Here is a 24,227-nt window from a genome sequence, read left to right as displayed (position 1 = left end):
GGATCGTGGCCGGCTGGTTTCTTAAATTTCTGCTGAATATTCAGTTTTACATAAACTAGCACACACTTGGTTTCATGTCTGATTTATTCCTTTTCTATTCTGGCTGAGCACTCAAAGTGTTTTACTGCAAGCCACCCAGCACGTTACTTCATGTCTTCTGGTGCTGTTTCTGACTGTTTCTGACTGTTTCTAACTCGCTCACATCATCACTGGATTTGTGGACAGGACACTTTGACATGTGGATGCTGGAAGAGCTGGGAACCAGTTATTATACGGCAGCTTTATCAAAGCTAAACAAGTGTTACTGACTATATATATCAGGTACTTATGTAAGAGCCCCCCCCCCACACACACACACACCATTGTGTCTCAATAACTTCAGCCAGCATTACCCATATGGAAAAGATATATATAAATCTTATAAAGTTATTATCTCTCTTGTATGAAACTTGTATGAAAAGCATACAAGAGTGAAAACACATATAAGATCCCTTAAAAAATTATATAATGAAACTTGTATGTTTTGTATACTTACTAAAAACATATATGATTTACTCATGAAAGTGGCCACTTTCATGAGTAAATCATATATGTTTTTACGATTTCTTTTCCATATGGGTACACTTGGAACATTCACTTAGACACTGTTTTTAACCCTAAGATATCGGCTTGTTGCCCCACCTGACCTGAACCCTTAACAAACAATACACTCACCTACACACACCCACTCAGGCTCATGTTATTTTAGGTCTGTAGGAGAGAGACCAATGGAGTGAGGGGCTGACAGGGGCGTGGGAGGGTGTGTTGACCAGCCAGCTTTGTGATTGGTTGAAGGACTGCTGCTGAATTTAGAACAAGTTTTTGAAAACACACACACTCTAAGTATGTTCTGCATCTGACTGTGTGGACAGGTGGTTGGAGTTTGGACCTGGGGCAGATGGAAACGTAGGGATATGGGGCAGTCTGATGCCCAGCAGTGTATATATTGCATCATACTGCGAACTTTGTTCCATGTGCAAGTCTCTGCTTCCCATCACTGCTGAGTGAACTTGTTATAACTGACTTTAACTCGATTGACCCCTCGTGATAAATGTTTCTGGTGCCTCCATTCCGGCTGCAAAAAACTGAATATGCCATTTACCATAGACTTCTGCAGTCGCAGCTATCGCCATCTGGTGGTTGCAAGATAGAATGCAGATGCAAGGCACTTCATCAACACAAAGTTTGTGTTCTGTGAAATCAGCAGCTGTGCGTTCATACTCATCTCTCTCTCTACCACACAGACCAGCACAGCGACTGCATCACTCTTTGTACAGTATGTCCACTCACAACACTGTGAACAACACTGAGAGGCACGTGACACAAACTGAACGTCAAATTAGTTCCCCCGAAAGGTCGTGTTTGGTTGTCACTGATGGTAACTTACTCATCCCCAGAGGTTTGAAATGCCAGAAAAGGCAGTGTGAGTGTGTGTGTCTGTGTGTGTGTGAGTGTGTGTGTGTGTGTCTGTGTGTGTGTGTGTGTGTCTGTGTGTATGAGTGTGTGTGTGAGTGTGTGTGTGTGTATAAATGGCCTGTATTTATATAGCGCTTTACTAGTCCCTAAGGACCCCAAAGCGCTTTACACAACCTGTCACCCACACATTCGTGATGGCAGCTACATTGTAGCCACAGCCACCCTGGGGCGCACCGACAAAGGCGAGGCTGCCGGACACTGGCGCCACCGGGCCCTCTGACCACCACCAGTAGGCAACGGGGGAAGTGTCTTGCCCAAGGACACAACGACCGAGACTGTCCAAGCCGGGGCTCGAACCGGCAACCTTCCGATTACAAGGCGAACTCCCAACTCTTGAGCCACGATCGCCCTTATGTGTGTGTCTGTGTGTGTATCTGTGTGTATCTGTGTGTGTGTGTGTGTGAGTGTGTCTGTGTGTATGAGTGTGTGTGAGTGTGTGTGTGTGTGTGTGTGTGTGTGTATGAGTGTGTGTATGAGTGCGTGTGTGTGAGTGTGTCTGTGTGTCTGTGTGTATGTGTGTGTGTGTGTGTGTATGAGTGTGTGTGTGTGTGTGTGTGTGTGTGTGTGTGTGTATGAGTGTGTGTATGTGTGTGTGTGTGTATGAGTGTGTGTATGAGTGTGTGTGTGTGTGTGTGTGTGTGTGTGTGTATGAGTGCGTGTGTGTGAGTGTGTCTGTGTGTCTGTGTGTCTGTGTGTGTGTGTGTGTGTGTGTATGAGTGTGTGTGTATGTGTGTGTATGAGTGAGTGCGTGTGTGAGTGAGTGGAAATCGTACTGTGAGTGAAGTGAAGGTCAGGCAGATTCCTCCAAAACCATTCAAGGACACAGCCAGGAAGATGAGGCCCGACAGGACTGATGGACCAAACGAGAAATACCTTCAGCTGTGATGAAACCAAGTGTCACTTCCTGTCTACTTTCCCTGACCAGAGGTGGACGTTGTAAACATGTGGCAGTGTTATATCATAATGAGGAGGGAGGGTGGCATACTAAAACTACAAATATGTCTCTGCTAGAGTTTGCCTTTGTGTGTGCTGACGTGTTTCCTCACCTTCAGGGTCATACGCAGCAGCAGCTATTATGGCGCAGGAGGCTGCGAAACATGAACTGAAATACATAAAGACACAGACGTCTGAGTACCTCACATTTCACTCTGTTTGACACTAAATCAGGCATCCCTGCCAAGCTGCTCAGCTCAACAGTTAAACTCACACGTGATGATGCAATCAGCCCTCAAACCTTTTCACTCAAAACATGAACTAAAGTTTAAAGTGTCTTTGATTGGTTCATTTAGCTGTCATACCTGCCAATGAGTCTCAGTGGTCGTGGCCCATATTTGTCCATCAAGATCCCCAGGGGTAATGTGGCTGCGCTCAAGAGGAAGGATCCGATGGTGAAGCCGAGATTCAGTATCTCCTCTTGTTCCACACAACTCTTCCAATCGTTGCCCTGCATGAAAGTCGCATTCGTGTCCGCAGTCTCATTTCCTGGGACGGGTCATAGAAGAAGCAAATCAGGACGACCAAATAAAGACCCCGAGAAACTGCTTCAGCTACCGAAAGCACCTCGTGCCACAATATCCTCATTTCTAGCAAGGTTAAATACTGCAAGGCTAAAGTGAAAGAGGCGCCTGCTTGTGGATGATTCCTGCAGTGCATTGTTTCTTTTAATGAAACAGACGTCATTTTACAGCGGTCTTACCAGGGCAAAGGTGAGAATAGAAGCCTTCCTTCTTCAGCATGATGAGCAGCGAGGCCCAGCCCAGCAGCACAGCAGAGAACAGCAGGTTCTCTACGATGGCTGTGATGGCCATCCACCACCTCCTCCTGTATGCCTGTGACAAGCTGGGAGCCATGACGGCTGGAGATACAGGGAAGACGTGAGTGTGATTCCCTGTCTCTCCTGCACAGTGTCCCCAAACACAGCACTGGACTTTTTCAGATCACTGCTTAAATCAACTTCTCTGGCCAAACAAGTCATTAACCCAGAGTCTATATGTAATAGATTACAAGTGGGCAAGTTATTTACTTGGAGGTCTTTGTTTGTTTTACGTTTCTTTGTCAGTGTCAGACACAACGCAGGAACACATCTGTTACATATACATGAACCTAAACTTGTGGAGTTCTTGCAATGCTCTTTGTTGGACTTGATTCATGCAAAGCTATAAGAGTAGCTTTGCATGAATTACAGCTGAACGTGAGACACCCAGCGCGACTTGGCGCGACATCGCCCTTTGTTTGGTGAAGTCTTGTCGTGTTACCTTTTTAAACCGTGAGGAATCTTGATTATGAGTCAGTCACTAGTTACAAGTCGTCCCGCCTCCATCTGGACTCCTGTGCACCATCGTCAGTGTGGAAACAATAAACTCCTTTCACACTGCAGAGCTGCAGTTTGTGCTCTTCATCAGCCAATGAAACACAGGACAGCGCTAGCTTAAATATAGGTCACGTGACCACCACCAGTGACTGCATTTAATTACTCTTATTTCCTTTTGTCTTTTTTCCTCATGTCAAGGCGATGTGTATTACTTGTAGCTTTCTCAGCTGTTTGTGCTTCATAAGATGTTGTTTTCATTGGTTATTCCTGCTGTTGGTCATGGTCCTGTGACCTGTGACAGGTGATGACGAGCACGTGGGCCTGAAACATCAAGCACTAAACAAACTGGGAGTTCTGCAGTGTGCGAGCTGTTGGTGGTGGTCAGTTCCACGTGGTAGTGAGGACGTGCGAGGATGCTTTCCTGTTTGAGGGTCACTATATTTATGTTATTATTTTTAAAAAGCAGGTGGAGCTTCACCTTAGAGCTGTCACAAAAGGAATTATTGAGGGGGTAGGAAGGAGGAGGAGTTTGACCTCATATGACCCACAGTAGGAGCTATCGGGTGTCATCACGTTAGAGGGCATTACGCTGACTTTAACTTCATAGAGACTGACCCTGGGACTAACGTTAACCCTGACAACAGTGCCAGTAATGATGTAGGTCTGTCCATGTGTCAACATCTGCAAATAAGAGATCAAATCTTTATGAAGTCACAGTGTGGGCATATCCCTGATGTGGTCATATTAGCACACTGCTGTTCAAACCTTATGTTTTTGAGGGGCAGCCAATCAGAAGAAAGGGGTCCTTAAAAGAGACGAAGGGCTAAAACAGCATTTTTCAGACAGATGATGACCTGCAGAGCTACTTTAATGTGCAAGAATTAGACTGCGTGACTGGAAAAGAGCAAAAATAAGCTAACTAGATGTGACGTGGCAGAACGGTGGTGCGTTGTTTGAATTGTTTCCTCACATGAAGACGATTCCTGGCAGCCTGTCTGCGTGGGGTTTGCATGGTCCCAGTGTGCCTGTGAAGTACTCTAGCTTGTACACTGGTTAGCGTGGTACTTAAAGGACCTTGAGTGGTCAGTAAGACGAGCCCAGCATTAAATAACTGCCATGCTTTTGGAAATGAATGAGTAACTTGGTGCTGTGTCCACTGTGGTCTCCACTCGATGTGATGTTTCTGATCACTATGTTTCTTTTAATGCTGTTAGCCTGCTTTCATGTTTCAAAGACCTTTCTGATTGGCCAACAAAAATCTCTTTACTGTCAGCAGTTTTAAAATGCGGACACAGAGAGGACACGTGGGAACGACTGAACAATATTAATAGTTACAAACAAAGACGTGGTCCACATTCATCAAGCACGACCTCCACTGCACGTGGCAGCGTGAGGTGAAAACACACCTTAGAATGACTTACTTTACAAGCTGCTCTCCACCTGCAGTTGATCTGTTTCACACTTCTGCTCTGCTCCTCCTCTTCCCGACAGGAGAACGTTCAAACTCTCACGATGTTCGTCCCACTGTGCCGGCAGTATGTGGTGGCACATGTGTGAGCTCACATGGACTCTTTCTCTCTCTATAAATGGAGCTCAAGTCTCACCCACCCTCCTCCCTGACCTTAACACAGCACACACTTTTGGGCTTGCTCGGTCAGCTCGGCCATGATTTGTGGTTTGATCTGAATGAAGGCAGATAAAGTCTGCTGTCTATCAGCTGATGCATTTTTACACTTTCAGTGAAATTCTTACTCATTAAAAACGATCAGGGCTTCAGATTTGACAGTTTCACTCTGATCTCAGTACAGGGCGTACTGGCAGCTTACTCACTGGACCCACCTTGTGGTGAACTATAACACTGTTGAAATCTGACACCTGTGAGGGAACCACAGAAGTCGTCAACCAAGATTGATGTGAGGCGTTTGCATTCATCACACCTTCATCTTATGTATTCAGTACAGTGCCCACATGTTTCCTGCTCCAAGTCAGGTGGCTTTATTGTCATTGCAGCCATGTGCAGAGGTACAGTACACAGTGAAAGGAGACAACGTTCCTCCAAGACTGTGGTGCTACGACAGAACGATGCAGACTCACAACAGTGCAAAAGACTAAGCATTGTACAAAAAGTAGCTCTGTGTGTGTGTGTGTGTGTGTGTGTGTGTGTGTGTGTGTGTGTGTGTGTGTGTGTGTGTGTGTGCGCGGGGTTGTTTGAAACACTGTAATGCTGGACACTCTGGTGACAGTGGCAGAGAAAAGGACATTAAAGAAACTGATGGACATTATGGACAATGCTGGGCATCCTCTGCACACGGCCATAAACAACCAGAAGAGTCTGTTCAGTGACAGGTTGCTTCTCCCCAAGACAAGAACTAACAGACTTAAAAACTCCTTTGTCCCACACGCCATCAGACTGTTTAACTCCTCTCTGGAGGGGAGAGGGAGGGGAGACAGGAAGACAAAGGAGGGGAGAACAACTAAGCTGCAGTGCCTCTTCACCTCACTGTACAATACCTTGTGCAATACTTTTGTAAATAGTCAACAGTGCAATAGACTCAATACTTGAAATGTGCAATTCACTTGTATTTTTATTTTTATTCCTATTTATTCTATTTATCCCCTTCGTATATTTTATTTATATTGTCTCTGTATTTATATATGTGTGTGTGTATAACTCTGTAACTTCTGTCGGTGCTGTGCTTTTTTGGAAATCGAATTTCCCAGAGGAACCCACCCGAGGGATTAATAAAGTTCTATCTAAATCTAAATCTAAATCTAATGGTAACATTATGTAATAGATGCTGTACTCCAGGAAACATTCACATAAATATTTGTTTCCTGGAACAATGCTTCCATGTCCGACACCAAACTGGATCTACCAGTGAGTAACAACACTTATTATTGTAAGACATAAACCCTACAATATTACAGAGAATCCCCAACAATCACATGACCCCCTTTCAGCTAGTACTTGGAGAAAGTAGGAAGGAAAAACTCCCTTTTAATAGGAAGAAACCCCTGGGAGAAGCGGGCTCAGGGAGGGGCGGGGCCATCTGCTGTGAATGAGGGGAGGAAGACAGACGAAGACAGGCTGTGGAAGAGAGTCGGAGATTAATAATAACTAATAATTGAATGCAGAGAGATGGATGAACACATTGTTCGTACGATGGTCTTTCGTTCGGTGCATTTCAAGGTCCTGCACCCATCCGTCGGTAAACTGTACCTGGGCTTGTTGCAGTGACCTGAAGTTACTAAACTTCATGAGTGTATGCGCTCACTCCAAGAACCGTATGATTATAAATATGAGCGTGGTGAAAGTTGGGCAGCACATGTTTTGTCCACTCTGTGCGCTCGTACGGGTCTGACCCTTTCACTCCTTTGATTTTTTCCTCGTATCTTTTCTTTGACTTTTCATCAAGTCTGTCTTTGTGCGGTCCGGCATTGTTCTCCTTCGTTTTGTACACTCCTTTTTTGGGGGGCAAAGAAAAAGCAAGAAGGTATTGGAACCGGAGAATGAACGTTTTGCGGTGCAGCAAATGCTTGCGTTTGATGCATTGCTTTGATTGTTTTGCCACGAGTACCCAACATGCAATGTGCAAAAGTCACGTGGTCTGTCAATCTCTATACAAACATGCAATAAAACCATAAAAAACACTGTATGTTATCAAAAGATCAAAAATGATGAAACACAGCAACCCAAGCAAGATGATTAAAAACACTGGTTAAACCTGTCCAGTCCATCCCGTGACACATAGTATGGTCTCTGTTAAAGTGCGTACACTGTTCACTATTATAGTCTGTTCAGAGCGCTACGCTTCCACTACTGTAGATCTGTTTACCTCACACTGCTACATCTGTATATATGTAGCACATCTGTATATTTGTTCATAGTACACCTGTATATCTGCCCATCTGTACAGCAATACAGATCATCTGTATATCTGTGCATATGTATAAACAGAACATCTGTGTATATCTGTATCTTTGCTCTCTGTACAGTAACATAAACATCTGTATACTTCACTTATTTGTACGTAATGTGTTCACAGCTATTCCCACCTTTTATGCTACCCTTATCTGTATATAATCTGCTCCTATTGCACTTACTGCTCTTGCACTTCTGATTAGATGCAAACTGTATTTCGTTACCCTGTGTTTATACATGTGTAAGGACAATAAAGTTGAATCCAAATCATAACACAGTTAAAGGTGAGCCTTCAGTCAGGGTGTTTGTGGCACTTTGTTGAATTAAAAAAACCCTGTTTTATCTCTCTCTAAAGTTACAGCTGAGATTGCACACAGTGGCTGTGTGTGAATAAGCAATAAGTGATCTGACTGCTGTTTGCATCCAGAGGAGCCCCCTGCTGGTCAGCAGAGACAAAAGGTGAGGCTGAGGAGATGGAAGAAGACAAAGATGAAGGAGTGAGCAGGACGACCCTCGCTGCTATTCGGGCAGGTGACATTGAGGTCACTGTTGGTCCCAGTGGACGTGAACGTCATGAAGCCCAGCTGGTTGGAGGAAATCCGGCTGTTTATCCAGGTCTGGTACTGGGATACTCTGGTGTAGACTCCTGGAAAATTCGGCTCAGCACAACCTTCCCCAAAACTGATGATTCCCGCCTGAATCCAGCGACCGTTCTGCTTGCTCACCGTTGGACCTCCTGAATCCTCCTTTGAGAGCAAAGCTGAGGAGAGGAAACTGTAGAAGGTGAAAATGTGCCAAACACAGGAAACAGCGATCACCTGACAGGAGTCCTTTCCTCCTGTATGTAGCCCGGCACAGATCATGTTGTCAGTGATGTTTCCCACTCCATAGTCACAGTTACACTGTCTGTTTCCTACAACAGGAACCTCCACCTCCATGAGGTTTTGTAGAGAAGGAAGGGACACTGAAGGGGTAAAATAAATATATCAGTTTGTAATAAATGATGTGAGGGATTAAATGCACCTTCAAGCAAAATGATGGCTCCACCAAATGTAAAGTGCAGTCATGTGTGCAAAGATGGAGACATGTGTTTGTCTGCTGGGTTTATAGCTCCCTGCAGAACACAGTCGCCTGGTTAACTTGTGTAGTGTAATGACCTCACTTCACCTCATTGTTTTAGAAGAAGCACAACAGCTGCTGGTTTTAAACGTGCTAAAAAAATAAACGTAACTTCACACAGACATTAGATGGACGTCAACATGTAGTACTGTCTAATACCACTTGGGGGCAGTGTCAGCTACACAGAAAGTATACTTTCTTTCAACCAGGGATCTTTGTGACTCGGTGCAGATTCAGCACTTCCAGACTGGTTAATTCACATAATGATTCTTTCTTGTTTTGAACTCTCGACAGATTTAACCTCATGGAAACATTTTATTGCTCTAAATATTTCTGAGACAGCACACTTGTTTCCTGCATTATAGTCAAATTTCTCTGAAACAGTCAGATGTCTTTATGACCTCCACTCCCTATATCGGCCCAGCCGGTGACCCAGCTGTTAACACCGCTGTAGAAGGTGCTGCTTGAAGCTGCCAGGCAGACGGGAGAAACGTAGTTGGTGAAAGCCACCGGTGAGGAGAGCTGCAGGAGGCAGATGTCGTTGTCATTGGTATCAGAGTTGTAGTTTGGATGGATGATGATCTGTGTCACTGTCTTAGACGCTGACGGCCTAGATTCACAGTCAGGCCACTCAGTTTGGTGCTGAGATCATCATGAGACACAAACAGTACACAGTTATTCTGATTGTTATCAACATGAAACGATATAATGTTCGACTTCCTGTTTACCACATTTTTTAAAGCCTGTTCAAATCAAATCAAATCACTTTTATTGTCACATCACATGTGCAGGTACATTGGTACAGTAAATGTGAGTGAAATTCTTGTGTGCGAGCTTCACAAGCAACAGAGTTGTGCAAAATACAATAATGTAAACAAGCAAAATACAAGAATGGCTACATCTGAAACTAATAAATATATGTACAATATATAATAGTATATGCATTTCTGGATGTGTATACTAAATATTTTTCTACGTGTGTGTGTGTGTGTGTGTGTGTGTGTGTGTGTGTGTGTGTGTGTGTGTGTACACATATTTTACAAATTAAATAGAGTAAACAATAAAATAAAATATATAAAAATATACAGAGTGAGACATGTGCAAAACAGTGGCATTACTGTACAGTATGGAGTGCATAATGTTAAAGTTCCAGTAGTGAAGCTGAGGTGTCTATGACGTGTTCAGCAGTCTGATGGCCTGGTGGAAGAAGCTGTCTCTCAGTCTGCTGGTACGGGACCGGATGCTGCAGAACCTCCTTCCTGATGGAAGCAGTCTGAACAGTTTATGCTGGGGTGACTGGAGTCCTTGATGATCTTCCCCGCTTTCCTCAGGCAGCGCTTCCTGTAGATGTCTTGGAGGGAGGGAAGCTCACCTCCAATTATCCGTTCAGAGCACCGCACTACTCGCTGGAGAGCTTTGCGGTTGTAGGCGGTGGTGTTGCCATACCAGGTGGTGATGCATCCAGTGAGGATGCTCTCAATGGCACAGTGATAGAAGGTCCTGAGGATGCGGGGCTCATGCCGAATCTTTTCAGTCTCCTGAGAAAGAAGAGGCGCTGCTGCGCCTTCTTCACTGTTTTGTTTGTGTGTACTGACCACGTAAGATCCTCAGCCAGATGTACAGTGGGGCAAAAAAGTATTTAGTCAGCCACCGATTGTGCAAGTTCCCCCACTTAAAATGATGACAGAGGTCAGTAATTTGCACCAGAGGTACACTTCAACTGTGAGAGACAGAATGTGAAAAAATAAATCCATGAATCCACATGGTAGGATTTGTAAAGAATTTATTGGTAAATCAGGGTGGAAAATAAGTATTTGGTCAATAACAAAAATACAACTCAATACTTTGTAACATAACCTTTGTTGGCAATAACAGAGGTCAAACGTTTACTATAGGTCTTTACCAGGTTTGCACACACAGTAGCTGGTATTTTGGCCCATTCCTCCATGCAGATCTTCTCGAGAGCAGTGATGTTTTGGGGCTGTCGCCGAGCAACACGGACTTTCAACTCCCGCCACAGATTTTCTATGGGGTTGAGGTCTGGAGACTGGCTAGGCCACTCCAGGACTTTCAAATGCTTCTTACGGAGCCACTCCTTTGTTGCCCGGGCGGTGTGTTTTGGATCATTGTCATGTTGGAAGACCCAGCCTGGTTTCATCTTCAAAGTTCTCACTGATGGAAGGAGGTTTTGGCTCAAAATCTCACGATACATGGCCCCATTCATTCTGTCCTTAACACGGATCAGTCGTCCTGTCCCCTTGGCAGAAAAACAGCCCCATAGCATGATGTTTCCACCCCCATGCTTCACAGTAGGTATGGTGTTCTTGGGATGCAACTCAGTATTCTTCTTCCTCCAAACACGACGAGTTGAGTTTATACCAAAAAGTTCTACTTTGGTTTCATCTGACCACATGACATTCTCCCAATCCTCTGCTGTATCATCCATGTGCTCTCTGGCAAACTTCAGACGGGCCTGGACATGCACTGGCTTCAGCAGCGGAACACGTCTGGCACTGCGGGATTTGATTCCCTGCCGTTGTAGTGTGTTACTGATGGTGACCTTTGTTACTTTGGTCCCAGCTCTCTGCAGGTCATTCACCAGGTCCCCCCGTGTGGTTCTGGGATCTTTGCTCACCGTTCTCATGATCATTTTGACCCCACGGGATGAGATCTTGCGTGGAGCCCCAGATGGAGGGAGATTATCAGTGGTCTTGTTTGTCTTCCATTTTCTGATGATTGCTCCCACAGTTGATTTTTTCACACCAAGCTGCTTGCCTATTGTAGATTCACTCTTCCCAGTCTGGTGCAGGTCTACAATACTTTTCCTGGTGTCCTTCGAAAGCTCTTTGGTCTTGGCCATGGCGGAGTTTGGAGTCTGACTGTTTGAGGCTGTGGACAGGTGTCTTTTATACAAATGATGAGTTCAAACAGGTGCCATTCATACAGGTAACGAGTGGGGGACAGAAAAGCTTCTTACAGAAGACGTTACAGGTCTGTGAGAGCCAGAGATTTTCCTTGTTTGAGGTGACCAAATACTTATTTTCCACCCTGATTTACGAATAAATTCTTTACAAATCCTACCATGTGGATTCATGGATTTTTTTTTCACATTCTGTCTCTCACAGTTGAAGTGTACCTCTGGTGCAAATTACTGACCTCTGTCATCATTTTAAGTGGGGGAACTTGCACAATCGGTGGCTGACTAAATACTTTTTTGCCCCACTGTATGTAAGACTGCGTTCTTCCATTTGCGCAACATCTCTAAACTTAGGAATATCCTGTCTCAGAGTGACGCTGAAAAACTAGTTCATGCATTTATTACTTCCAGGCTGGACGACTGTAATTCATTATTATCAGGATGTCCAAAAAACTCACTGAAAAGCCTTCAGCTAATCCAAAATGCTGCAGCAAGAGTCCTGACAGGGACTAGAAAGAGAGAGCAGATTTCTCCTGTTTTGGCTTCCTGTTAAATCCAGAATTCAAAATCCTGCTCCTCACATACAAGGTCTTAAATAATCAGGCCCCATCTTATCTTAATGACCTTGTAGTACCATATCAGCCTATTAGAGCACTTCGCTCTCGCTCTGCAGGCCTACTTGTTGTTCCTAGAGTATTTAAAAGTAGAATGGGAGGCAGAGCCTTCAGTTTTCAGGCCCCTCTTCTGTGGAACCAGCTTCCAGTTTGGATTCAGGAGACAGACACTAAAAAGTAATTCATCAGGCCTTTTACCTCCACTTGATTAAATCCATGGCTGCAACATAAAAATTCTAATTTATTGATTAAGACAGACCTTCTAAGTTGCAAACTTTATTTTTTTGGGTTGTGTTGAAATAATAATGTTGGTAATTACATTAAATTAATTTTATATGTAATTTGAAATTAAATCCCAATGTTAGTGGGTTCAAAATAAAATTCAAGTTGTAATTACTTAAAGAAATTGAATAGATAACTTTTTTCCACTGTAACTTCTGATTTCAAATTCCCTCCCCTACCGACTTAACTAGCCCGGGCAAATTCACACATGTTGGGTTGCATGGTGCAAGCTTTTGTAAAAGACATTTCAAGGTAAGTAACATTTCATTTACAAATAACAGTTCTACCAAAGCAAAGCATTTGTGCTAGTCACCTGTAGTGGATTTGTGTATGATGTGATGCTCATACAGATAAGGAAATACTTTGCACTACCACATGTAGCTAATGCTAGCCATTCTAAACTTTAGCACAGCAGAGGATAAGACTTATAAAGTTTCATTTGACAAAAGTCTTCAGCTAGAGAGTGCAACTGTGGCTAGGAAAAGCGTGGTTAAAGTTTTGCTACACAGTGCAATCTAATTTCGATTTTAGGCTGATTTTGTTTTTCTTTTTACCAAAATTAGAAGCCTTAAACTGTGAATAGTTTTGTCAGAGGGATAACCTAGAGGCTTCTTTTTTCCATCTGGCTCACCTATTTTATGTCTTTATAAAACTTGCATGACCTATACGTAATATTACATTGTAAATGATTTTGGTTAGTATTGTGATACAGCTTAAAGTAAGTATTGTTCTTGATCTTAAGAGCTGTAGCTACAGTTGTGGTCAAAAGTTTACATACACTTGTAAAGAATAGAATATAATGGCTCTACCGAGTGTCCCGTTATTTCTAAAACTCTGATTTTTCTCTGATAGAGTGATTGGAACAGATACTTCTTTGTCACAAAAAACGTTCATGAAGTTTGGTTCTTTAATGACTTTATTATGAGTTAACAGAAAAAAGTGATCACATTTGCTGGGTCAAAATTATACATACAGCAACATGAATTAGCAATTTTGGTGACTTAGAAAGTTGTCAGTGAACTGAGCTTCATAGCATGGCCTCTTAACTTCTTGTGAGTGATTATGAGTGACTACAGCTGGTGACTTCTCTTAGGCCAGTTAAATAGGGCTCATTGGATAGAAACGCCCACAAACGCTACAATGGGAAAGTCAAAGGAGCTCAGCATGGATCTGAAAAAGCGAATTATTAACTTGAACAAGTCAGGAAAGTCACTTGGGGCCATTTCAAAGCAGCTGCATGTCCCAAGAGCAACAGTGTAAACAATTGTTTGTAAGTATAAAGTGCATGACACTGTTTCGTCACTGCCAAGATCAGGAAGAGAACGCAAGCTATCACCTGCTGCTGAGAAAAAATTGGTCAGGAGGGTGAAGAGTCAACCAAGAATCACCAAAAAGCAGATCTGCCAAGAATTTGAAGCTGCTGAAACACAGGTGTCATTGTCTACAGTCAAACGTGTTTTGCATCTCAATGGACTGAGAGGCTGCCGTGCAAGAAGGAAGCCCTTGCTCCAAAAGCGGCACCTTAAGGCTCGACTGAAGTTTGCTGCTGATCACGTGGACAAAGATAAGACCTTCTGGAGGAAAGTTCTGTGGTCAGACGAAACAAAAATCGAGCTTTTTGGCCACAATGTCCAGCGATATGTTTGGAGGAGAAAAGGTGAGGCCTTCAACCCCAAGAACACCATGCCTACAATCAAGCATGGTGGTGGGAGTATTATGCTGTGGGGCTGTTTTGCTGCCAATGGAACTGGTGCTTTACAGAGAGTAAATGGGACAATGAAGAAGGAGGATTACCTTCACATTCTTCAACATAAACTAAAATCATCAGCACGAAGGTTGGGTCTTGGGCACAGTTGGGTGTTCCAACAGGACAATGACCCCAAACAGACATCAAAAGTGGTAAAGGAATGGCTAAGTCAGGCTAGAATAAAGGTTTTAGAATGGCCTTCCAAAAGTCCTGACTTAAACCCCATTGAAAACATGTGGACAATGCTGAAGAAACAAGTCCATGTCAGAAAGCCATCAAATTTAACTGAACTGCACCAATTCTGTCAAGAGGAGTGGTCAAAGATTCAACCAGAAGCTTGCCAGAAGCTTGTAGATGGCTACCAAAAGCGCCTAATTGAAGTGAAAATGGCTAAAGGACATGTAACCAAATATTAGCACTGCTGTATGTATATTTTTGACCCAGCAGATGTGATCACTTTTTTCTGTTAACCCATAATAAAGTCATAAAAGAACCAAACTTCATGAATGTTTTTTGTGACAAAGAAGTATCTGTTCCAATCACTCTATCAGAGAAAAATCAGAGTTTTAGAAATAACAGGACACTCGGTAGAGCCATTATATTATATTCTTTACAAGTGTATGTAAACCTTTGACCACAACTGTATCTTTGTTTTGTTTTTTAAAAAAAATCAGATTGTGTGAAATATTGTTAATGTCATTCCAATAGCATTATTCTGACATAGGCTATGTGAATCTACTTAACATCAAGACTTTATGTAAGCAGTTAGTATAGTGTGATAATCGAGGGTCATTAGTGCTTTGTTAAGTTGGGACACATTTTTTACAAAATGGGCTGGGAGTGAACAATGTGTAAATTCGAAACCTCTGCAAAAACAGGGTTACTAAAACATTAGAGATTACACCACGGTTATGGTGGGGAAGTCTCCCTTGTCTTCACCAAGATTGTTTTTGTTCCCTCAAAATTTGGGGTAGCCTTAGATCACTTCTATCCTCTTTAAATAATGTATTACAGCGTTCATTAATGCAGTATAGCTAATAGTCTGCAAGGCTTAATTCTTGTGTTTGTGTGGTCGACAGATAAAGGAGGCGTTCAAGAGAATAACCACTTAAGCCTTGAATGGCTACACTTGACCATTGCACCCCAAAACTGATGGATGTCATTTTATCAAGGGGAGAAGCTAAAGGAGTGAGAATCAGGCAGATCAAGGACATGCTTCTTGAGGTAGGACAACTCTTTAGACTTTGGGTATCTTTGAAATGCACTTTGTTGGCAGTCACCCATGTAGTTTATACGCATACTTTATTTTTTCTTAAATAGCACAATACAATCGAAACACACAGAGAAGTAGCCATCTGCTGCCTTATCACTTTCCTTGGAGAGAAGGACGAGGGCCTGTTCATGGAGTTTGGTGTAAGTAATCCAGCATTGTGTGTGTGTGTGTGTGTGTGTGTGTGTGTGTGTGTGTGTGTGTGTGTGTGTGTGTGTGTGTGTGTGTGTGTGTGTGTGTGCGTGTGTGTGTGTGTGTGTGTTTTCCATTGATCATCTGAATTCATTAAGATTCAGTAAGTATAAAAGTCTAATCTATAATTCACTAACCTATTTTTTTTAAAAATTTGCTTTACAAGGACACCGAAGAACTTAAGGCAGGTGATGAAAACTGCCATCATCAGTGACCGGTACACCCCTGGATCTAACCATAAGACTGCAACCATTGTGGTGGAGGAAACAAAAATCATGGAGGGCCAGAATTTCCCAAGGTGCTGTGTTTTGCTCATGGGCATAATATATGCTCTCAATCTGAGCTAATGCAAGGATCTGAAATATACTTTTGAAGTTGTTCAGAAGCTGTTCCTTGACCTTGATGGAACCATCATTATGTTAAAGATGTTGACTCTGTTTCAAAGATTGTTAACTGTTTTGAATCCTGTATGTGTAACATTGATCTTAAAGGTGTTTGCTGCATTGTGTAATAGAAAGATGCAAGATCTTGTAAAGTTTGGTAGGCATTGAAAGTTAACATTTACTGAACACTTGCATGGAAGTATTACTGCAACAAAATGTTTTCTAAGTAGATTTTTTACCAATTGAACACATTTGTTTCTGTGGTGTTAAATACATAAAGGCATATTCTATAACTTGGCTGTGATGGTATAAATCTAAATTTCTGGTTTATTTTCACTTTTTAAGTACAAAGTGTTGAAATGCCTACTGTTAAAAAATAAAAAAGTTATTTGATAAAAAAAATGTTGAATGAATTCCTTTCTTAAAAGCTATTACAATAAAAAAAATGAGAGAAAGCTAAAATGATGATAATAATGATGAAAATCAGCAACTTAATATTTTAAATAATGAACTTTAAAAAATTGTTTTTGTAATTGCTGTAATTAATTACATAACATTTAAAAATCATTTCAAATAATGTGGAAAAAGTAATTGGAGGAACATAATTTTTATGAGTAAACAACTTAAAAATGTTTTTAAGCTACCAAATATTACCTAAATGGTAATTAAAATCACCTTTGATTATGGAGGATAATTTAATTCCCGTAACTCAATATAGTTTGTTGGTTCAATCTAATTTCAACATAAGTTATCATAACTCAAAAAGAGTAATGGAAACTGTTGCGTTAATTTTTTTTGTTGAGCTTAAACAATAGTTTTTAGAGTGATATCTCTACTTTCAAGATAAGGCTTCAAACTTTCCTTTTTGCTAAAGCATATAGTTAGGGCTGGACCAGGTGACCCTGAATCCTCCCTTAGTTATGCTGCAATAGACGTAGGCTGCCGGGGATTCCCATGATGCATTGAGTTTTTCCTTTCCAGTCACCTTTCTCACTCACTATGTGTTAACAGACCTCTCTGCATTGAATCATATCTGTTATTAACCTCTGTCTCTCTTCCACAGCATGTCTTTATCCTGTCTTCCTTCTCTCACCCCAACCGGTCGCAGCAGATGGCCCCGCCCCTCCCTGAGCCTGGTTCTGCCGGAGGTTTCTTCCTGTTAAAAAGGAGTTTTTCCTTCCCACTGTTGCCAAAGTGCTTGCTCATAGGGGGTCATATGATTGTTGGGTTTTTCTCTGTATCTATGAAGCGCCTTGAGGCGACTGTTGTTGTGATTTGGCGCTATATAAATAAAATTGAATTGAATTATGAAACTATGTGGTTATGGCGTGCCATGAATGACCTGCCTGCATCTTACACCCTGCTGAACTCTAGATTCTGTCAGTGTGCTTAAAGCTTCTTCATGTGCTGCTATCAGTGCTTCTGTGTGTTTTTAGTCCAGCTCTATCTAAACGTGCACACACACAAACACACACACAAACACTTTACCCTAACATTTTAGTGATGGTCAAGCAGAAGGCTGACAGTAATTTGAGATGCAATGACCTGAAAGACACTGTGAGCTTTTTCTAATCCAACCTTTATTTCAGGTGTGTTCCCTTCACTTCTTCTCCGTGGAGGACGGGGGCAGCAGAGGAAACAGCAATAATAACAAAGTACAGAGTAAATGCAGTTGATGCAATGTCGTTGTTTTAAAGAGATGGGGTGGCATCTGCAGAAAAGCTGCTCATTACAGTCTCACTCTTTATTTTAAACCAGTTTTTAGTCTATTGTGAGAAAAACTATAAATTGAAATGAGAAAAAAAAGATTCTGTGCCAAACAACAAAACCTCCAACAGCTTCACACTTCTGAGAAAATCAGTTATACCATGAATAACACAAATACAAAACCCCTTAAATCAGCTCTTAGTGCGAATCTTAATGATTTATTTCTCTACAAAATGACTTGATGTCAGAACATTAGGGCTACTTTCTAACTCTTCCTGTCCGTTCAGTAATGATATTCCTCCTAATGAAGGCTGCATGTGTTACATAATGACAGCTAAGTTCAAGACTTCATGGCATCGCTGGACAAAAAGGCAGACCCTCGTTCAAATCTGTGTTTACATCAAACTGAAACGCTCCGTGTGATGTTCACCAACACAGACACGGCTTCTGTGGAGGAGAGAGGACCGACCTGAAAGAAACACATGACGTGCTGACTTTGAATCCCTGACATCCAGAACCAAATCAATCACACACAAAGCAGGGAAAGCGCGTCAGGTAGAGGCCGACTGGCAGCACAGCCGTACTGAACACCAGTATTTGTTAACTGAAGAACTTATTCTGCCCTCAGCCTGTCTGAGAAGAGCCAACGAACGCCACGTCAACTTCAAGACAGTCAGCAGTGTCAGCATCGATACACAGAAAAGACAACAGAGGACAGTCGGCCATCAGAATCAAGGTCGTATATGCTAGAAGGGTTAGCCTCTGATAAATATGTGCATCCTCATCAGGGTTGTCCCACTTTCACTCCCGGCTGCAGGGAGACGGCACGCTTCTGCAGGATCAACTTTAAAACTCAAAGCCAGAAGTGTGTGACGTGCACTCACATGCATTTGAAACGCTAGCCGTCCTCACGGCTCGGATTAGTTTCCCGTGAGGACGTCCAAACAACAGTGCAGACTATGAAAGCAGCCGGCTGGCGGACTCTGCTGTTCCAGAGGCAGGCGGCCTTATCGTGGAGCACACATTATTACTACGTGAACAACAGTGTGGATGGAGAGCCTGCGTGTGATTCTAATCCACTCGTTTCCTCATAAAAGTGCTGTGTGAAGCACGGTAGCATCCACACAGCAGGGAGCCGGGAATGTCAGGAGAAATATGGAAAACACCAACACACACTGTAAGCTACACACATGCACCAAACCTCAAACACTAACATTTCTCTCTATTTCAAATTACATGAAAGAATAAATCAGATCCAAGTTCACACAAACCAACAGCACTGTTTGGAAGATTGTAAAGAAACCGGCGGTGAGCTGTGACGTGTCTGTGGGTGTGACGTGGCGACACAGCAGGAACGTGGGAGGAAGTGTGAACTCAAAGCAGACACACAGCACCTTTATCGGTGAGGCTGTCACACACACTCTTTCTCTGATTGTCTCAGGGTTACATGTTTCCTTCGTCGCATCCATCACCTTTGCTCGTGCCTCGTTTCCCCACGCCCCACCCTTACACCTTCCACACCCCTTTCCCCTTCTTTCACCGTGTTTGTGCGTCCCCGGCAGCCCACCCACATCCCTGTCACTCCCAGAAGATGTTGGTGATGTCAGAGTCCAGACTGAAGATCCAGATCACCAGCGGTGCAGAGATCAGTACGAAGGACCAGGACACGCCCTCAAGCGACTGATGGAGCCTCATCACCGCAGCACCAACCGACCCCACGTTGGCCCTCGCCCTCTGCTGCTCCTCTTCCTCTTCTAAAGTCTTTGGGAGACGTGGATTTCAACAGAGAAGTGTTAGAAAAGAAAAGTGTTATGGTGAGACAACGTGCTGACGTCACTTGTTCTGACCTGGATGTGGCTTCCTGGCTCGATGTAGTTGCGGGCCAGTAACTTGAGGGCCTCATCCATCAAGATGACAGGAAGGGACAGCTTCAAAACCACCACCCACTGCGTCCAGGACAGTGGGCGTATCTGAAATATCACCTGGAGACAGAAGCATCGGCGGTTCAGCTCTGCGGTCATAGAAAAGGACTGAACGTCCAGGACTGTCTCTGGTGCTTACCGGCAGGGGGTCCACATATAAAATGAGGAAGTGCAGGGCCATGGACAGGCAGATGGCCCCCACCAACCAGGGGTTGGACCACGGGGGCATCTTTAGCAGGGACTGGTTCTCGGACAGACTGGACAGCCCAAAAAAAGCGAATTACTTTCCTCTGCCATCGTCACCTCTCACCTGACTGTCTTTTCTTACCTGTTCAAGGCGTTGCACATCTCTATGGTGACCAGCACAGACAGAGCCATAGTCATAGGATAAGGAGACTCAAAGACCGAACACTGCACTCCAGCAAACTCAGCGTGGCCTTCGCTGCACTGCAGATAGTGGGACTGTAGTGGGAAAAAGCCAAAACAGCATTACTACACCCTGCAGGGGGCGTACGGCTCACGAGGTGGAGCAGGCGCTCTGCATAGTGACGCTGATGGTTGGACCCCTCCAGTCTGTGTGCCAAATGGGCCAGATGCTGAACCCCAGGTTACTCTCTGCTTCACTGGTGTGTGAACGCACAGAAACGAGGCAGTCAGAGTGCTTCATGAGGACATTTACGCTGTATCACAGTTTGTCTGATGTGCGTAGAGCTCATGTGGTAACCTTTGACCTTTGAAGCATCAACAAACAGACTGCCAGTTCAGTTTTATTCATACAGCAACAACAACAGCAGGTTGATCCTGTTCATCTGGACGTAGCGTTTCATCATCATCAGGTGACGTCTTCAGTCTCAGCTGACTGCAGGTCTCAACCTTATAAGCAGTACATCTGCATAATGACTGAAACCAGCCCTGAAGGAACAATGGGCTGGGAGCTCAGCTCCTTCATCACAATTATGCAAATTCTCATGAGCATTGATGAACAAGCACAAACCTGCAGTCAGCTGAGACTGAAGACGTCACCTGATGATGACGAAACGCTACGTCCAGATGAACAGGATCAACCTTTGGAGAGTGAGTTACCTGGATGACTGAGCGTGCATCGAGACAACAACATGATACTGTAAGGCAGACGAACAAATAATAATGATGGATTGCATTTATACAGCACTTCACAAAGCCACTATTCATTCGCTCTCACATTCACACACTGGTGGAGGCAGCTACATGTAGCCACAGCAGACTGGGGCAGACTGACAGAAGCGAGGCTGCCATATCGCGCCATCGGACCCTCTGACCACCACCAGTAGGCGGTAAGTGAAGTGTCTTGCCCAAGGACACAACGACCGAGACTGTCTGAGCCGGGGCTCGAACCAGCAACCTTCCGGTTACAAGACGAACTGCCCACTCTTGAGCCACGATCGCCCCACAAAAAACTGTCTCTTCAGGTTTGCAGTTGTGCTCATGTTAGAAATAAGGTGCTCTTCAATATTTGGGAAGATGTAAGATGCTTACCAGCTGATAGAAGGTCAGTTTGGGTCCATCGTGGGCTGCCATGAACCACCAGGCAGCAGCTCCCACTGTGGCAGCTCCTACATAACCTGTGGACAAACACAAGTCACTGCGGTGCACTTTCAAAGCAGTTAAACACGCAGAATACAGAAATCCTGTGCTGTGCATGTAATTTAGCTTAATCCTGGTTCAAACATGAAAGGGACGATGCTCCCAACATGGCAGGAGGTGAGCCACTCACATCCGATGATGAGGTAGCGGCAGAACAACCAGCTGGAGATGAGCGGCTCCTTCGGGGAGCGAGGAGGACGAGACATGATGTCCAGGTCCGGAGGGTTGAAGCCCAGAGCGGTTGCTGGGAATCCATCAGTGACCAGGTTGACCCACAGCAGCTGGACGGGGATCAGCGCTTCAGGCATGCCCAGTGCTGCTGTTAGGAAAATACTGCGGACAGACGGAGAGCAGGGATCAGAGAGGAGGCGTCTGGTTTACCACAAACACAGGTGGTAACGCCGCTTCTTCCTACTCACCAGACCACCTCTCCTATGTTGGAGGATATCAGGTATCGGATGAACTGCTTCATGTTGTTGTAGATGGCTCTGCCCTCCTCCACGGCAGCTACGATAGTGGAGAAGTTATCGTCAGCTAGGATCATCTCGGAGGCAGACTTGGCCACCGCTGTGCCGCTGCCCATGGCGATGCCGATCTCTGCCTTCTTCAGCGCCGGCGCGTCGTTCACCCCGTCACCTGTCTAAACCGTCCAGAACCATTAGGTGACAGCAGCAGACAGCCTGAGCAGGCGATGAGCACACGCTCGCTCTCTCACCATGGCCGTTATGTCGTTCAGGCTCTGCAGGTACTCCACTATCCGACTCTTGTGGGCCGGTTCCACCCGGGCGAAGCAACGGGCCGTCTGACAGGCCTGACGCTGCAGGTGTGGGGGCAGCTCGTCAAACTCCCGCCCCGTTAGGCCCCCGATGACCCCCGCGCCCTCCTGCTCTTCCTCCTGCTCTGTGATGATGCCCACTCGCCTGCAGATGGACAGCGCTGTTCCTTTGTTGTCTCCTGCAGAAGAAGAAGAGCGGCGAGTCGTCAGAGTCAAGTTCCGTTTAGCTCGTTCTTGTGTTGGTTTCCTACACACAGACTTTACTTGGGTGGGGATTATTAACAGGAAGTCGCCTGAGTCACTTCAGGCGCTCTGGCTGGGATTTATTTATTAGTCGGTCCAGTGTAGCGCAGATCACAGCTTACCTCGGCCGTCAAAGGCCAGTTTGAAGCATCTACGTCTAATTACACCAGAGGAGGCTGTAAACTTTCAGGAGCCTCAGACGTGTATCACAGCATCGTTACCAGGCCTGGGACACCAGCACACCCTTCTGGGGAAATCAAATCAAATCTCACTCAGTCCATGAGACGTTACTTCTTCTCCAGCAGTTTCCTCACCTGCCACGAAAGCCTTGTTTCAGATTAATGAATGCATGTCGTCCTGGGACCATGCAATGAATGTGCGTACCAGCAGTGGCACTGGTTAGATAAATGCTACTTATGTGTTCTCACTGGCTGAGATGGCTGTTTAGTCAAACCCAGGTTTGTTTCTGGCATAGATCACGCCGTCAGCTGTTCACCCGTCGTCTCCTCGTCTCAGCACCAGCGACACAGGTTGGAACAGTGAGTGTCTAAAGAAACTCAGGATGCTCAATTGTTGTCAGCAGCATCATGGAGATGCTCCTGACATCCTTCAACTTGCAACAAAAGCAGCTGACTGAACACGACAGGCAGAGGAGGTAGGACTGTCAGTCAGACCTCTTTGACATGGATGGAGTCAGGACCCCATCAGGCCATCGGGCTTTGTGAAGAATGCTGAAGCGCAGCTCACAGATCAGGCACAGTAACAATAAACTATCTGTTTGCACAGTTTTGCCGTGCGCTCTGAGCACACGAGTGGTCAGACCGGTTTATTTGCAATCAACAAATCTGAAAAATAAAGCCTCTAATGTGTCCTTCTAACTGTAACAGCTGAGCTGAGGCTGGCACGCTGTGGTCACTGTGTCAGGCCTGCCAATAATGCTGTGCTGCCCAAAGACACGGAGTGGGCGGAGTCAGGGTCACGTGACAAACAGCTGATAGAAACTGTGGTTGCTTTCAACATCAAACCGCCATAGGCTCAGTGACTCCATTTAAGGCCACGGCCGTATCAGGTCCACCTGATGTGCGTCCTCAACAGTCGACATTTCCACTGATCCACGGTAACAGTGCTGCCTGTATTTACACATAGGAGAGAAGAAGAGCTGCTATCTGGAGGTGCGAGTGAGTACCTGTGATCATGATGACTCGTATTCCAGCCTGCCGACACATTCGCACCGCGTTAAGCACTTCTTTTCTCGGGGGATCCAACATCCCCACACAGCCCACAAAAGTCAGGTCCGACTGGGAAGAACAGACGACAGAAACCTTTACGTGTCTACAGCGTGATACTCCCTTTCATCGCTCAGTCGACCTGACCACGCGTGTGACCTAACAAGGCCCAGCTCTCACCTCGTAGTTAGCAAAGGCCGCTGAGTTCTCCAGGTTGAGGCGGTGGATGTCAGGAGGCGCGTCCCTCGTCGCCATGGCGAGACATCGCAGCGTGTCTCGGCCCGTCGCCCACTCCCGTACGACGGACAGGAGCTGCTCTCGAACCACCGGGCTCAGAGGCACGCGAGCAGAGCCGCTGACTCTGACGTAGCTGCAGCGTTCCAGGACGCTCTCCGGAGCTCCCTGAGCAGAAGGATCAGAGCGCTCAGTGTCGGCTGTTCCTCCATAAAAGTGGAGAAC

At 44.7% G+C, this 24,227-nt stretch overlaps 3 protein-coding genes across 3 annotated transcripts in view; all 3 read right to left on the bottom strand.

The window, feature by feature from the left end:
* slc43a1b (solute carrier family 43 member 1b) overlaps window positions 1–5,374 on the bottom strand; it is a 33,824-nt gene extending 28,450 nt beyond the window's left edge. Inside the window, exons 1-5 of the mRNA XM_085408957.1 lie at window positions 5,248–5,374; window positions 3,212–3,370; window positions 2,814–2,997; window positions 2,562–2,617; window positions 2,289–2,365 (exon numbers count right to left, since the gene is read on the bottom strand). Of these exons, the coding sequence (XP_085265083.1) occupies window positions 2,289–2,365; window positions 2,562–2,617; window positions 2,814–2,997; window positions 3,212–3,365 (471 nt within the window). The 5' untranslated portion in view covers window positions 3,366–3,370; window positions 5,248–5,374. The remainder of the gene's footprint in view (window positions 1–2,288; window positions 2,366–2,561; window positions 2,618–2,813; window positions 2,998–3,211; window positions 3,371–5,247) is intronic.
* A 2,817-nt stretch (window positions 5,375–8,191) lies between these two features.
* On the bottom strand, window positions 8,192–19,448 carry LOC146667294 (trypsin-1-like). Its single transcript, XM_085408378.1, has 4 exons — window positions 19,251–19,448; window positions 9,269–9,509; window positions 8,567–8,712; window positions 8,192–8,494 (listed from the first exon to the last, which is right to left on the bottom strand). The coding sequence occupies exons 1-4, from the start codon at window positions 19,446–19,448 to the stop codon at window positions 8,192–8,194; spliced, it is 888 nt and encodes a 295-aa protein (XP_085264504.1).
* LOC146667293 (sarcoplasmic/endoplasmic reticulum calcium ATPase 2) overlaps window positions 17,592–24,227 on the bottom strand; it is a 20,777-nt gene continuing 14,141 nt past the window's right edge. Inside the window, exons 15-24 of the mRNA XM_085408956.1 lie at window positions 23,949–24,170; window positions 23,729–23,840; window positions 22,240–22,478; window positions 21,944–22,164; window positions 21,655–21,857; window positions 21,417–21,502; window positions 20,230–20,363; window positions 20,041–20,158; window positions 19,827–19,961; window positions 17,592–19,740 (exon numbers count right to left, since the gene is read on the bottom strand). Coding sequence (XP_085265082.1) covers window positions 19,558–19,740; window positions 19,827–19,961; window positions 20,041–20,158; window positions 20,230–20,363; window positions 21,417–21,502; window positions 21,655–21,857; window positions 21,944–22,164; window positions 22,240–22,478; window positions 23,729–23,840; window positions 23,949–24,170 — 1,653 coding nt within the window. The 3' untranslated portion in view covers window positions 17,592–19,557. The remainder of the gene's footprint in view (window positions 19,741–19,826; window positions 19,962–20,040; window positions 20,159–20,229; window positions 20,364–21,416; window positions 21,503–21,654; window positions 21,858–21,943; window positions 22,165–22,239; window positions 22,479–23,728; window positions 23,841–23,948; window positions 24,171–24,227) is intronic.

The sequence above is a fragment of the Rhamphochromis longiceps genome, linkage group LG6 (genome assembly GCF_057381845.1).
Source record: "Rhamphochromis longiceps isolate RC_006_pf linkage group LG6, R_longiceps_female_GT1.1, whole genome shotgun sequence".
Lineage (NCBI taxonomy): Eukaryota > Metazoa > Chordata > Actinopteri > Cichliformes > Cichlidae > Rhamphochromis > Rhamphochromis longiceps.
Note: the sequence above shows the minus strand (reverse complement) of the source record. Positions and strands in the feature narration are given on the sequence as shown.